The 15,578-nt window shown below is 47.9% G+C and overlaps 1 protein-coding gene across 6 annotated transcripts in view; it reads left to right on the forward strand.

Moving 5' to 3' along the window:
• Positions 1–1,143: 1,143 nt before the first annotated feature.
• NOTCH3 (notch receptor 3) overlaps positions 1,144–15,578 on the forward strand; it is a 56,412-nt gene continuing 41,977 nt past the window's right edge. For 4 of the 6 annotated variants that reach the window (XR_014522825.1, XR_014522826.1, XM_083490677.1 and 1 more), the window contains exons 1-2: positions 1,214–1,486; positions 14,273–14,354. Coding sequence is in view for 4 of the 6 variants with exons in the window: in XM_083490677.1 (XP_083346803.1) it covers positions 1,390–1,486; positions 14,273–14,354 (179 nt within the window). In the remaining 2 variants the exon portion in view is untranslated. Of the gene's footprint in view, positions 1,487–14,272; positions 14,355–15,578 lie in introns of all 6 variants that reach the window. The other 2 variants (XM_083490678.1, XM_083490675.1) reach the window with 2 other exon arrangements.

The raw sequence follows: 15,578 nt of genomic DNA on the forward strand, positions 1-15,578 counted from the left end.
ACAAATCTGGAACCCACTAGGACAGTGGTTCCTAATTAAGGGCATGGGGACCCCTGGGGGTCCGCAGAATGCACCCAAGCGGCCCACAGCCCCTTATGTTGCCTCTCCCCCAACTAATTTTTTGTCATTTTTGCATGATAATATCACAAAATTTATGGTGTTTTTTTTTTTTAGTGTACCTAAAATCGTTTGCTTGTTAGGGGCTGCTCCACATTTTGTTCAAAAATTGCTTTGCAGAGGTAACTACCAGAGAGTTATCAAAATTTTCACAAATGGGTGGGGGGTCCTCAGTAATTAGCTAATTGGGAACCACTTCATTAGGATGTTAAATGCTCTTCTCCCTCTGCCCCCACCCTAGCTCCTTAGTCGTCAAAGATCCGCGCAGCAAACAGCAAGCTCTTTGCCCATTTCGAGAATCCAGAAATAAGAAATTTCTGGAAAGGCGTTTAGCCTTTCCTTTGTGCCTCCCCTCCGCCCTAGCCCAGCTACACGGCCCGGCTCCTGGGTTTGTGCCACTGGAAACAAGCAAACGTTGCTCTGGGCTGCTGCTGCTGCTGCTGCCTCCACCCCTCATCGTGGGGGAAGGATGGAAACTTCCCCCTCTCCTTGGGGAATTGGGACGTTCAAGAAAACAGCAACTTTTTTGGTCACGTTTGGAGAGAGTTCGCGGGAGAGTTCGTGTGTGGGAAAATGCGAGGAGGCCTGGTGGCTCAACAGTGCCTAACCCGGAGCCAAGCCTTCCACAGCAGTTTCCCCCTCCTCTTTCCCCCCTCGCCTGCAGCCCCCCCACCTCCGAAATCCTAAAAATAATCCGCCTCGCTGGGCCGAAACCCAGCAAGCCTACATTGGCCTCGACTGCCAAAGGAGCAACCCACCAGCCTCCCCGCCCCACCGCTTCCCCAGAGGCGCCCAGATGTGCGCCTAAGGGGAGGGGGCAACGTCGGGAGAGACCCATCCCGCCAAAGTCGACCCCACCGAGGAGAGCGCGCATCTCCCCGCCTGCGGGATCCTGCGCGGCGCCACGCTGCCCTCTCTCTCTCTCTCTCTCTCTCTCTCTCTCTCTCCTTTCCCTCTCCCTGCGCCCCATCCTCGCCCGGGCTGGAGGGGCCGGTGGGGGGGTGTTGAGTAGGGGGGTGGCGAGAGAGAAGGAGGGAGCGTGGGAGCCGAGCCGAGCCAGGCCAGGCGGGCTGGGTGCGGACCCCGCCCCCGGGCAGCGGGGTCGCCCCGCCCCGCTCGCACTCCGAGAAGTTTCCCAGGGTCCGGGAGCGAGGAGGAGGCGCCGCCGCCGCTGCCGCCGCCGCCGCGCTTTCGGTGTCCTGGTGTCTGGCTGGAGCCTCAGCGCGGCCCCTTCCATGGATCTATAGGGCGGCAACAGGACTTTAGGGGGGAATGGGCTTGGCGTCCCGGCGCGGGGGCCCGTGGCGGGCATGGCTGGGCTGCAGCCTTTTGGGCATCGCTCTGCTGGCGCGCCTGACCCGGGGAGCAGGTAAGGAGAACCTCGGGGGTGTCGGGGGGGGGGAGGACGGGACACAGTGCGCTCGCCCCTCCGGTTTCGTTAAGCCTAGCACGGGTGGGAAGAAAGCCCTCGCCGCTTCGGCCGGGCTCGATCATGGCCTCTTCGTTTCCTCTTTTCAAACTTTTCAAGCAACTTCGCCGGAGCCTCTCGGAGTCCCCTTGGCGCTCCTCGGTGCCTTGAGCTGGCATCTCCCTCCAGTCCGGGCGGCGGGTGGTGGGTGGGTGGGGGACCCTGAAGTTATTTTCCTTGTTCCCGGCTAGATCCCCGTCCTTTTCTTTCTCTCTTCCGCACCCCCCCCCCACGCCAGAAGAAGGGGAGGGAAGGGGAAAGGGTTACGGAACGGGCCACAAAGAAAATAAATGATCGTTGTTTAATTATCGATTGTGTGAAGGGGAGGGAGCGATTAGGCTGGATTGGCGGGCGGGCGGGGGGTGCTAATTCGCCGGCACTGATTTGAGCTGCGGGGAAACAATCTTGCACTTTTTATTTACTTGAAGTAAACTTTCTCGGCAGCCAGTTTAAGCTTCCCAGCCCGGAGCGGCTGGAAAAACCGGAGCGTGGATTTCGGATCTGGCTTCTCTCGGTCTCCGCTGTAGCCGTCGCTCTCTGTTTCTCTTTCTCGGCTCCTTGCAAAGCAAATCTTGCTCGGGCTGGCTGGCGGAGGGAGAAGCTTTCAATTTTCTATGGTATCCCATTGAGGTTTTATTGAACCGGGTATGCTGTGGAGTTTGGTTCTGCCAAAGCCTGGAGTTTGTGTAAGAGCTTAAAGGAGGAAATAAATGTTTGGTTTAACACGCCTGTTGTGCAGACATGCAAATGCATTTGGTAAACGGCATGGATTGAGAATTTAGTGCGCTTGATTGTGCAACTGGTGTATGTGAGTTTGTCTGTGAATGTGCGCATGATCGTATGTTTAAAAACGCATAAAATGCATTGCATGTGCAAGGCACACTCATCCTCTCTTTCTCATGGAATATATGCAAGAGGTACATACATGAACTTATATTTGTGTAGCAAGTTTGTGTGCTGGTTTGTGTGTGTGTGAAATGATTTGCTGGTAAGTGGGGTGGTTGTGGGTTAAGGGGTGACGCCCACGCCTCCCTTTTTCTCCTTTGGGATTGTTATGAAATGGCCTCCTTGGAAGGCTTTACACCCACACTGACATTGAATTTGATAGAGCTTTTGTTGCTGCGCATTGTGTGTACAGGATAGCAAAGGGAAGGGTGTTGATGATCTGGGCAGATGTAGTAGCAGCTGTCGCCCCCTCGCGCGCCCTCCCCTTTCACATTCTGCTGGATGCACAAACTTTTATTGTTGCTGCAAGCTATTCCCAAGAAGCTGCCCAAGTGCCTCTCGAGCCAATCCTGCTCTCGCACTATGCCTTCTATAGCCCTGGCATGGCACTGTTGTTTCCTACCCAAAGGAGCTAAGTCTGTGGCTGGCTTCGAAGTTGCAGATCCCTGACTGTGAAACTGGGAACGCGTCTTGGAGCCATGCTAGGGAGTGCACAGCTCAGCAACTGGGCCAGCCAGTTCCCATGCTTCTGGGGAGTTGCAGTGGCTCAGTCTGCTTTGAAATTCTCCCTCCCCACCCCCACCCCCCCACCAAGCCGGCTTTTCCCCCATTTGTGCGCTTGGGAATATACTGTGATGCAAACGGGAGATAAGATGATTTAATTGGGTGTCGTGCAGCGACTTGCTTGCCCTATGAAACGTGCAGCAGTATGCCAGGGATGAGATAATTGCAGCGAAAGGTAAATAGAACGTGGGGCTATTATTCAGCCTGGGTTTCACTCTCCCATGAAGCCACCTGACTGGTTTGGGGAAGCCGGCCTTGCTTATTAGAACGCTCCCGGCCAGCTGGTGCTCCAGTGCGTGGGAATGTGCGGCTCGTCCAACGCAGGAGGCCGGGGATATGCTGTGGATTGTGGGTGCCCGGGAATATGAATCCCCTCCTCCCCTCCCCGCCAGCTTGCTGCTTGGCTGGACATAGACAGGGCATTGTTCTTGGTTGAGCAACTCCACCGCAGTGCTGCCGAAGCCCTGGCGGTCTTGCGCCAGACAAGGGCTCCGAGCTGCTGCTTTGAGCCACACGGGAACATTTCTAATGGCTCTAGAGAATTCAAAATGGTGCGAAAGGCACTGGGACCCCTGTCCTCAAGTTTTCCCAGAACAGCATCTGAGGGGCCTCTAAGACTAGGAGGTTCAGGGTGAGGGGCCAACTCTGGTTGAGTGTTCTGAGTTTGAATTGGCAGAGTGCTGTCTTTTTTCTTCCTTTCTTTTTAGGTGTGGGCTGTATCAGATGAGGGTCATGCAAGGGTTGGGACTCCTGCCTAGTAGGACGGGCCCTGTGTGAGAGAGAAAGCAGGCCGCTTTCTACCACAGTATGCATATGAACCTTAGGGCTAGACACTTAGGCTTCGTCCACAGCAGTGTCTGCAAGCCAGACATTTTGTCTCTTCCAAAGCTGTTCCTTCTTTTCTGCTTGGCTGCGCTGATAACAATGTGATGATCTGCAGGAAAGTGCCTCACTTGATGAAGCCCTCATCCAAGGGCTGCTTCACATGATCGGGCACACATGAGGTTTTTCCACCCTGATTTGGCCTTGGCTTCCCAGAAAATGTATGCAACATGCCATGACATGAAAGATCTGCATGTGTGATCATTGTACATGTGTTTTGTCTTTGTTCTTTATGCATCTGAATTCTGTAACATATGCAGCGTTCTTAACTGGCATAGCCTTTCCCTTCCAAAACGGGTGCAACCCATTGCCTAAAAGTGAACATTGCTAAATTTCAAATGGAAATTTGTGGTTTGATTTGGCAGGAGCAGGGACTCAAATGTGAGCATTTAAATACGTGCTAAGCTTTGCCAAAAACACAAGCGCCAAGTTATGCCGTTAATTAATATACTTCAATACAAAATTGAACCTGGAGATTGGTGGAATTGATTATTTGAATCCAGTTTGCACATGCTCCCATCCCATCCTCTGGAATTGGGAAGGAAATCTTCCCTGCCTACGCAGTTTTCCAGATCTGATAGTAACACAGCTTTGTCATTAATGGCACCCTCTGTGTGTATCTGAAATCTTTCCCCTCCTTTTTTTTTAAGCTTGTGGGGATGGCGAGACTGCAAAAGTGCAAATCTGGGTGTGTGTGTTTTTGTCAATTCTAGAAAGAATAAATGTAATCATCCAGAGGTCTTTCCCTTGGGGCTTTTAGTTGGTGTTTTCCATTTTGCAATAGGTTTCCTTGCCTTCAGTTGTGTCTGTGTAAGGGAGTATCCTAAGTCTTGATGGTACTGAGCCCATGTCTGACTATGCAGTATCTAATCCTGCTGCCTTTCTTTGTGTTTCTTGTGTGGACACAGTGAGGAATCTCTCCCCTCACCCTCCCACCCCCTTTGTAGATTCTGTGAGCTGAAGCTGTCTGTGCACAGAGTTGTTGAGACACAGCAGCTGCCTCCCTGCTGCAGCCCCTCCAGATGCAATAGCAGGGCCAGCCGGCTGGCCATTCAACTCCCTGCCCCTTTATTCTGCCCACATTGCTAGCCAGCTAACAAAGGCAGCTGGAGAGAGCCTGGGAGCCCCTCCACACAGCCTTGCTGCACTCAGTCACTTTTGGGGGGCCAGATTCCTCGCTAACAGGTAGCCACACTTCCTTTTTATTAGCCTCAGCGGAATGTGTGTGGGTTGAAAGCAGCATCCGAGTCCCATTATATGCATGGATCCTGGTTCACCACGCTTCTGTGCAGAATGTACAGTGGTACCTCAGGTTACATATGCTTCAGGTTAAATACGCTTCAGGTTACAGACGCCGCTAACCCAGAAATAGTACCTTGGGTTAAGAACTTTGATTCAGGATGAGAACAGAAATCGTGCAGTGGCAGTGGGAGGCCCCATCAGCTAAAGTGGTGCTTCATGTTAAGGACAGTTTCAGGTTAAGAACGGACCTCCGTAACGAATTAAGTATTTAACCCAAGGTACCACTGTATTCAAAAGCACAGGTAACCAGTCTAAGGAAATCAGGATTGGGTTGCCTGCTGTGGACTTCCCAGATGCTTGCTTAATCACACCTGCATTCAGTTTGGGTTGATAAAAATCAGAATGGATCGGAAATAAGTGCAAATGTTGATCACATCGTTTGGACTGAGAGCAATGGTAAACTCTTATCCTTTTCATTGTTTTGGAGAGCCTGAAGGAGGATGGTGAGGGAGAGGGGCACATTGTTGCTCCTGCTGTTTGGACGTGGCTGTGACTCAACCTGCCCCTTTTAAAAGCCAGAATTGTGCTTGGGCTATGCAGTGGTAACATTTTGGAACAAAGGCCCAATTCCTCTCATTTCTGTCCTCTGCTGGGTGTTGCTACTGCTGTCCCCACATACATAGAAGAGCCGTAGCACAGTGGTATAGCATCTGCTTTACATGCAGAAGGTCCCTGGTTCAATCCCCAGCATGTCTAGGTAGGGCTGGAAATGCCATCCATGGAGAGCCTCTGCCAGCCAGCATAGGCAGTACTGAGCTAGATGGGCAGCTTCCAATGTCTGGCAGCTTCCAATGGTCCAGCCTAGCAGTCAGGCCAAGTATATTTTCTCCAAGCAGAAGGCTTGGTATTGGGTGCAGAACTCTGCCTCCTGTGAATCTTGGTGCTCATTCTTTAAAGCAAGCTCCTAGCTTCTATGTCTGCTGCAGTGTTGAGTAGGGCTCAGCAATGCCCGGGAACATTTCAGTAACCCGGGAGAGGCTGAGTAGGGCTTCCATTGCTCAGGAAATAGGACTTTGGTGCCACGCATAGCTGTTTCTCCCTCCCTGTGACTAAGAATAAATTATGCAAGATAGGCAACTCACGCAAATTTACTCATTTTGCATAATTTATCCCGGTCATGATTTTCAGCTTTTCTTGGCTCAGAATTCTGTATACCTTGGCACAGAATTTTCTTTCTTTCTTTTTTTGTTAGTAACGAGTCCTGTTTATATGTGCCTGCCAATAGGGGCCTGGAATCAGTCAACCACACCCTACATGGTAACCAAGATATGTGGGTGGTACCCAAGGCATGGGCTGTCAGCATGTTAAAAGAAGATGGGGAATTGCAGGAGGTTTTTCTCTGGGACTCTGTCTTTGTTGATTTGTAGGTTTTGATTCCTTTGAAAAAGGCAAGCAGTGCTTGTAACATGCATGCTTATTGCCGTGAGGTAGTGAGTGGTTTTCAAACTTTCCGAATTTAGCACAGACTTTCTCCATTTACTTATATCCTGAGGATATGGATATGGAACTCCTGAACACTATATAAAGCATAGTGTGCATGTTCTCTTCATGTGGGGCATTGGCTAAGTCTGTTAAGCCTTACCATCAACCTACATCAATAGAGAGTATACCTTAGGGTGCACTAAGTACTTCCAGTGGCCAAGAAGTTTGTGGATAGCAGTGGGCAAGGTGTCAAAGCTTCTCTGCCATTTTGGATCACTGAGAAACCCCAAGAGTTCCCCAGGTTTGAGTTTTCTGAGCTAGCCATTCACTCCACGTTGGCACTGGCTCCTAGAATGAGGAGCAACTGTGGTCCAGTTGGGGTTCTGACTTCCATGGAAGCCCAGGAGCTCTGCATGCATAGACTTTCCTGCCATAGAGACACCCATGTTCAATGTTTGGCATCAAGGGGTAGGGAGCAGTGGGTCCACACCATTGGCTCTCTCTCCCCTCCTTTAATCACATGGCGATCGTTCAAGCCGTTAATGTGAGAAGCGGGATTGGATCTCCCATTCTGTATCGCATGCAACGCTCCCTTTGATGGCTTGAAATGGGTTCTTCAAATAGCTATCCATGTCAAACAGAGGTCATAGCAAGGCAAAATTTTCTTCCTAAAGGAAGTGTTAGAAATGCTTCAAACTCCAAGAATGAATTTGAAGGCAGACTTCCAAGTTGGAGCCTCTTTGAGTGGTGATATTTTGCTCCAGAAGAAGATGTATATAATGCCCTATGTGTTGACAGAACATTTGGCTGAATCGCTAGAGTCTGGTCCTCCCTGACTTCACCCGTATCTAGAGCTTGGAACAGAACTCGGGAATCCTGGCTTCCAGGGCCTTTGCTCACACTCAGGAAGGGCCAAGTAGAGAGGTGCAAGCCAGATTCAGCTGTCAGCTTCAGCTGATCTGAGGACCCTTTATCAAATTTTAATTGAGACGTGGTAGCCAACTGTGCTCGCACTTCTGAAAGGAAAATGAAGCAATGGAATCCCATGTGTATTTAATACAGTAAAACATCTTCTTGGATTGCTAGTTGGAAAATTTTCCACTGCTTTTCCTTTTCCCTGAAGAAAATTTTACGTTGTTTTAAGTTCATTAGTAACTGAATGGATCCTAATTGCAAATAACTATCAGGCAAACTTGGCAATTTCAAAGTTTTTAGCTTTGCTTACAAATACAAGTGAAATAAACATGTCAAAGTAGATCACTCTTATAGGGCAGGGATGTCGAGCCTCTGGATCTCTAGATGTTGTTGGACTCCAAGTCCCATGAGCCCCAACCAGCAGAGTCATGACCTGAGATGATAGATGTTTCAGACCAGCAGCGTTTGGACAGCCACAGGTTCCCCATCCCTGCTCTAGGGCATCAGAAAGTTTTCTGATGCAAATTATTGTATCCAAATGACACTAATTTGGAAAATTGTCCTATTAATAATTTCCCAGGAAACATACCTCACTGCTGGGAAGAATTATTGCCAACGTGCCTCTTCCAGAGACATTTGTCCCACAGCATCCTTTCCTCCCATTGGTGACCTCATACTATTGAAATGCATGTGCTCCGTCTCTGTGTTCCTCATACTGCAAACTTTATTACAGAGCCTGACTATCCTTAAGTCAGATTCTTTCAGCCCCAGCTAGTGTCAACATATCTGACCTGGTTTTAAGCCAAAGGCCTCCTGGGAAATATAGGTTTTAAAAGTGGGAATTTCCATTGGAGGAAGGGTTGTTTTGCACCCTTGGATTGCCAAGCCCTGGGAGGATATATTTCTTAAGGCATTTCAAGGGCATCCTGTTCTGTGAAGGGATGAACTTGGCAAGCCTGATGTCAAGGTCATAGTAGAATAAACTATGATGTGTTGTCAGGGGTAGGCCAGAATTCAAAAGACCTGCTCTGCAATTGATACAGTATTACGGTTTTGATTGTATATTATGGCGTAGCTACTGTGGTGGGATAAAAACCCTAGTCCCTTATCAGGTACATGATACTGGTCTTCATGATATAATTTGAGTCTTTTGCAGGGAGTGGAGAATCTTGCCATACAACTGTCACCTCATTCTTGCCTCTGTCTTGAAGAAACAACTTACGATGGTCTTGCAGAATGAGAAGTCAGTAGGTAAACTGTTATAGCTCTTTGGGTCGGATCCATTTGCAAGTTTAACATCACAGGGATTTCCTGAATGCTTCCTGCATGTCTTGCAGTGAACACTGTATTGTCCACCTGAAAGTACAGTAGTGCCATGGAAGTCGAATGGAATCTGTTCCGGAAGTCCGTTCAACTTCCAAAATATTTGGAAACCAAGGCATGGCTTCCGATTGGCTGCAGGAAGCTCCTGCAACCAATTGGAAGCCATTTCGGATGTTCGGGTTCCAAAGAACGTTCGCAAACCGGAACACTCACTTCCGGGTTTGTGGCGTTTGGGAGCCAAAACGTTTGACTCGCAAGGCATTTGGGTTCCAAGGTACGATTGTACATGGAATACAGAATGGACAGAACCCAAGGAGTTCCAGTTGGTTAATCTTCATGTGTCTTCCAAGGCATGTGAGTCTCCCTCAGGCATTTGCTGTGTGCACTTATGGTGGAGATCTAGGAACAATGTCTGCCCTGCAAAGCACAAAATGTTCCCCAAATAAAGTGTGGTGGCATGACACTTGTGCAAAAAGGGGTTTACGAGCTGTGAGTCAGTAGTGCATTCATTCCTAAGATGCTGGGCTCCTGTGAAATGCCCAAAGATCAAGCTCCATGCTAATAACTTTGCTGCACAAACTGCATGCACAGGGAACTACAGAGGCCTATGTTTTTAAACAGGAAGGTCCAGAGTAGACAATTGTGAAAGAACAACAGATCTTGCAGTCGTCAAGGGTTACTGCTTTCTTGCTTTACAAAGATTAAACATGGGTACTAGCCCTAGCAATCAGATCATGGTTAGCATGCTATACTAGTTATGATGAAACCATCATTGCAAATATACAGTATATCTAGGCATGCGGTGCAATGAAAAATCCGTGGTTTTAGAGTGTAGCTAATGCTGCTTTTCTTGATTAACAAATTGTATCTGGAGAGAAATGATGCTGTTGTTGAGGAAACAGAGGTCACTGAGACAGAGAAGCATTTACTTCTCCAAATTCTTTTAAAAGTGTCTTAAATGCTTGAAACTTTAAGGGTGTCTTTACAAGATAAATTCTCTGGGTTTTTTCTTTCTTTCTTACAAGACATGTTTGATTAAAAACCCACTATTGCACCATGGGCCAACATGTCACTAAAGATTCAGTGAGACCAGATCATCAGGCCTCAAATATTTATTTTATTTATTTTATTAAATTTATATCCTGCCCTTTCTCCCAAAGGAGCCCAGAGTGGCAAACATAGCACCTGAGATCTTGGGTGAGGTGTGCTGTCCTTCATAAGATTTATTATGGACATAGCTGTGTGAGTTTGGGAAAGAAAAAATATTGCTAGCTATCATAGTCCAAATTCTGTGCTGAATCTTGCAAGCTGCATAAATTATATAAATCAAGCAAGTTTGTTTAGTTTGCCTAACTTTTGTGTTAGCTTGTAGAGAAGGGCAAGGAACTAATGCAAGGCACTGAAGCCTTAACCCCTTACTGCTGGAAAACCTAGGCTCCCCACTGCCCTCCTCCTGGGCATAACACGTGGTGTTTAAAAAATGATTCTTGGTTGGTGGTTTTCTACAAACAAGACTGAATTCTTAACTTGTTTGATTGTTTACATAGACTCGTTGATTGACAGAGCCCTAAATATTGGCCTGAGATGACCCTTGGGCACATAACCCTTACAATCTCTCTCTCTCTCTCTCTCTCTCTCTCTCTCTCTCTCTCTCTCTCAACATTGCTTGCATGTTTAGTGCTGCTTGTCATTTTAGGAAGGGATGGTTGGGGTGGAGGTGAGAAGCCAGGACTCCTGGCATCTGGCTGAGCCCTGCAAAGAGCATGAGGATTAAGCAGTCAAAGCAGTGGGAGCCAGAGCACCTCAATTGTAGTCTTTGGCTTTTCACTGCCTTGAAGGGTGACCTCTGCCACTTCTTATTCCCAGTGGTTCTTTAAAGAGCATGAAACCTATTTGCCTTCTAACTTGTTTCTGGACGGTTTGATGCAAAGCTAGAGCCTTGGAGAGCTAATTTCCTGGGCTTTGGGGGAGGCTAATGTTGATTTGAGCAAAGAAAGTTCTTTGGGTTGCTTGTGTTCCCTCTCTTTGGAAGGTGGAAAATCAAGGCTGTTATGAGTTCATCTTCTGCCTTGCCGTGTTTTGGGAGGGGGTGGCCAACAGGACTAAGAATATTTTCTCTTTGCCACTGTACCCCATGTTGCAATTCCATCCCATCCCATGTATATATGAGAGGGAAGCCTGATCCCTTATTCCCTTGGCTTGCCACACATTTTAGGCAGTCTGGTTTCAGACTGGCTTGCCTCTGTGTAGGTTTAGGTCTGGCCTTTCCTTTGGAGATAAGGTTCCATGCAAGAGCTGAGAATTGTGTTTATGGCTGCAAGGCCCTCTACATTTGGGTGCCCATGTCTGAAAAGCGTCCACGTGTTGGAATGTTGGTTGTAGAGTTGGAGGTGTGGGGAGTGCATTCCACTGGCTCAAACTTGGCTGTGTGCTCTGGAAAGGACGAAAGGGTAGGAAATTGTGGGTTTGTGTTGTGTCAGGAATGCTTCCCACTGGGATACTTGGCTATGCATGTTATACTTCCTGTGAGATTGTGTACATATTCATGTATGCAGTGTTACATGTGCTTAAGCTGGTTTGAAAGCATTCAGGCACAGGGTGTGTTTATGCTGTCTTTGTGAGCTCCTCGCATTGTGTGCATGTGTATGTATCTGTACACACATGCAACTGTGCTGGGAATACTTTTCATTACTGTGCTTGCTAGCTGTGTTTGAGATGGTTGCCCCATATTGTTCACCTGTAAGAGTGTGTGCATGTGTAAAAGAAACTCGCTGGCTACATATCTGTTTAGGTTCCGGTGAGCAGAGTGTCTGCCCCTATTTGTATGCAGCCTTTGCTAGTTACACGTTGTTCAAGTTGTGGGGAGGGTGAAATCCATAGTGGCGTAGGTTCATTTTGGGTGCGGGGGAATTTAATATGGTCTGCATACAGGGCGGTTGCTGAGAGCATATTTTGCTGCAGTGCTGCTGCTGGCTCTGCATGCCGACAGAGTGAGGGGCGGCAGTGGAGGGGGGAGAGGCATTGTCTGGGACTGATCTGTGTGCTGGGCACGCACTCTGTTACAAGTGGGTCTCTAGGAAATGGCTGAGAGTGAGTGTATTGCCTGGGCCCCAGCTCCTTCCATCTTCTCTCTGCTCTCGAGAGGGGAGGGGTCTCAGCCAGCATCCCTTTGCTGCTCGGCTGCATCTCCCTCCTTCAGTAGGCCCAGAGCACTTGTAGTGTCTCTTGAGCCTGAAAAGGGGTTCCTTTGGGAATGGATGTGTCTCTAATTTTGTTCCTTTCAGAGGGCACTCAAACACCCCCTCAGGGCTGGCAGAGATGGGTGCCTGTGGTTCTTTCCCCTAGCCTGGGCCCCATCAGGGGACGTGCTTTGCTTGGCTTAGCTTGGGCATTTACTAAATGGCTCCTCCTACTCACGATGGCACATAGGAGGGAGAGGAAGACGGCAGGCTCCCCATTTTTCTGTGCCAGTTTTGCAAGGCCCTTGTCCTTCCACTTTGAGTTTTGCAGGGTTTTCTTAAAAATACTAGCCTCCCCATACACAGGGCTCTCTATACAGATCTGTGGAGGTTGAATCTCACTTTCAGCTAGCTCTCTCAGTGGCAGTTGTCAGAGGTCACTAAGTACTTGTGGAATCTCCATAACTCCAATGACTCGCCATGATCTGAGACTGCTGGGTTGTTTAGTGATTCTAGTTGGTTAGCTGCAGTCCTCAGATGATCTCTGTCTTCTCTAGAATGCCCAGTCCCCCAGAAACTGCTGTCTTTCCCTTCCTGGTTGCTTGGGGATTCCAGATGGATCCCTGTGCTTGCCCCTCTCTTTGCTAGATTGTGGGAAACCAATGTAAGGGAGAAATCTCTGAAGAGGAGCCGTTTTTTCTTGCCGTTCTGCAGAATGTCTCTTTTCCCTACGACTTTTGATGGTATTCTCCATACTTTTTGACCTTTGCCAATGAAGCCGGTCTCTAGTTACTGGGCAGTGTAGAGGCTGAGGTTGCACTAACTGAGCCAGCTAAACCTACTTGTGGCTTGTGAGAAATTCTGTCCACTCCCTTCGTTTGAAGCATTTCTGCCTTATTCCTGTTTTGTGTTGTCTGACGTGACCCCTTGAAGATGCATCTGCAGACCTTCAATTATGATTTCCATCTCTCTGTGTGTTCAGAAGCCTAACAATAATAGCATATATGAATTGTTCCATGGATGATAATTTTAGCAAGAAAAACCTCCTGTTGTGGGACTGTGGGCAATGCTTCGGATGGGATGAATCTGCTCTCAGTTGCCATTATCATCTTGTTTAAGTGAAAAGGTTTTCTGTGAGGGGGGGAGAGAGAGAGAAGGGCCACAGCCTGGTGGCAAAGTTCTGCTTACAAAAAGTCCCAGGCTCAATTCTAATATTTCCAAGCATTCTTGTCTGAACCCCTAGAGAGATGCTGCCAGTTGTGTAGACCAGGGGTGCAGTGTTTAAAATAAGCCAGGCACCAGGCACGTTTTGCTACTGACACAGGTCCACTTGCAACAGCGTGGAGATTTCTGGGCGTCAGGTTGGCAATCACAGTTGAAAAATCTCTGCCTTACTCCATAGTTAGTACCATTTCCCTTTCCACTGTGTGTGTTTCTTCTTTCATACTGGGACAAGTGAATTGTTGTAAGAGCAAGCTACAGTTAAGCAATGTAGTTGAGATAATAGAATCATAGAACTGTGGCATTGGAAGGGATTCTGGGGGTCATTTAGTCTAATCCCCTGGCAAATAGACATTCTGTTGTGACGACCACAACCTAGATTCAAGATGTCATTTGGTGCCTAGTTTTATATACCTGAGTTTCTAACAGTGCGCATGTGGCCCTCCAGATGTTGCTGGGCTCCAACTCCCATAATTCCTGACCGCTGGCCATTGTGGCTGCATCACGGGAGTTGGGAGTCCAGCAGTATTAGTCTATCCTTCCTGGTGTGGACAGTAGGGAGCTATATAAACCAATAGTCTGACTTGGTATAAGTCAGCTTTGTATGAGCAAAACACTGCTTTGGGGGTGCAATGGAGATTGTAAAAGCAAAAGATACAAGTTCAGTCCATATCCTTTATCCTGGGGCAAGAGCTAAGCATGACTATAACACATAAGAGGTGCTTTTTGAGCTCGTGGCATGATGGTAATAGTTGTTTCCTTCTTGTTGTTGTTGTTGTCCTTGCACCAGGTTGAGCGTACATGGGAGCTTTTGTTGAGCTGTTGTGACCAGTAACCTTTGCTAGATCTGTTCTTCACAGCCTGGGCATTGCTTTGTTGTTTCTACAGCTGTGCAATGGCATGCTCTAACCAAGCTCTTTCTCTTTCCCTACAGCCATACAGTGCTTGGATGGCGACAAGCCCTGCGAGAATGGTGGGAGCTGTGTTGTTTACTCCAACGGGATAGCTGCCTGCATGTAAGTGACACCCTTGCACAACTTGGCCCATGGGTTCAACAACAGCCAGTGCGTCAAACCATCTTGGGGGTTTGTAGGGTTGGGCCACTGCCTACAAAGGGCAGACTAGTAGTGTAATTTGGGAGCTGTAAAGTTGTCATTGTGAAAAATTGCTGCTTGGCTTGAAGTGGGAGAGCAGCGAGCTCTGTTGACAGGATGCAGTATAGTTTAGGAAATATGGGGCCTGGAAATGCTTCAAAAGTCATGACATGACGTGCATCGTTCTCAGTGGCTTTGCATTAGGCCTGTAGGAACTAATGACTGGTGCAGATTGGCTTCCACTGCATACTTTGACTATTCTTCAGCTGGGAATCTGTTTGCCATGGGACACTGGAATAATTTGGTCTCAACGTCCATTTAGAGACATCCACTTGTTGGAGTGGATAGCATATTGGACTTAATTTAAGGAAACTTGAGTGTGATTTCCTGCTAACCAGTGAAGCACTAAAGACAGGAGATCTTGGGCCAATTCTTATTTATCTACCTAAACTACCTCATAGGGGTGGTGTTTTGTTTTGTTAAGATAAACTATGATAACCCGCCCCCGCCCGCCCCCAATGTAAGGCACCCTAAGTTCCTGGGAAGAAGAGTGGAATAAAAATGTGGTAAACAAACATCTTACAAGGAGGAAAAAAGAGGGAAGAAGAACAGGTTTTCTGGTTACCGCAGCAATTATATTAATATGAATCTACAAAGGAGCTAAGGGCCCAAACAGATGATATGAAGAAGATCTAGATCTGAATTGAGCAGCTGCAATGGGTGTGTGTATTTAGGGCAGTGTTAGGAAACCTCTGACCTGCCAAATGTTGTCATTGGACTCCAGGTCCCATCAGTCCCCAGCAGTGTGGCTGGTGGCCAGGGATGATGGGAGTTGTGGTCAAACAACTTCTGCAGGACCACAGGTTCCCTGCCCTGGTCTAGGATTTAACACTTCCCCTCTATTTCTGAATCTCAATTCCTGTTCATGTAGTTGCTATTAATCCCACAGCAGAAAACATACACATGATGGTGGGATGGCTCAAGGTGTTAAAGGAAGACCCCTTTGATCAAATTTGGAACACCCCACACAACTGTTTTTAGGTTGAAATCAGAATTTATGAAGCCTTGATCACAATCTTCCACTGTCTCATTTCTTTTGACCCTAAAATATGATAATTTATCATGGAAAAGGAGGACGATATCCCA

Source organism: Podarcis liolepis (assembly GCF_965112155.1).
Source record: "Podarcis liolepis genome assembly, chromosome: 2".
In the NCBI taxonomy this organism is placed as follows: domain Eukaryota; kingdom Metazoa; phylum Chordata; class Lepidosauria; order Squamata; family Lacertidae; genus Podarcis; species Podarcis liolepis.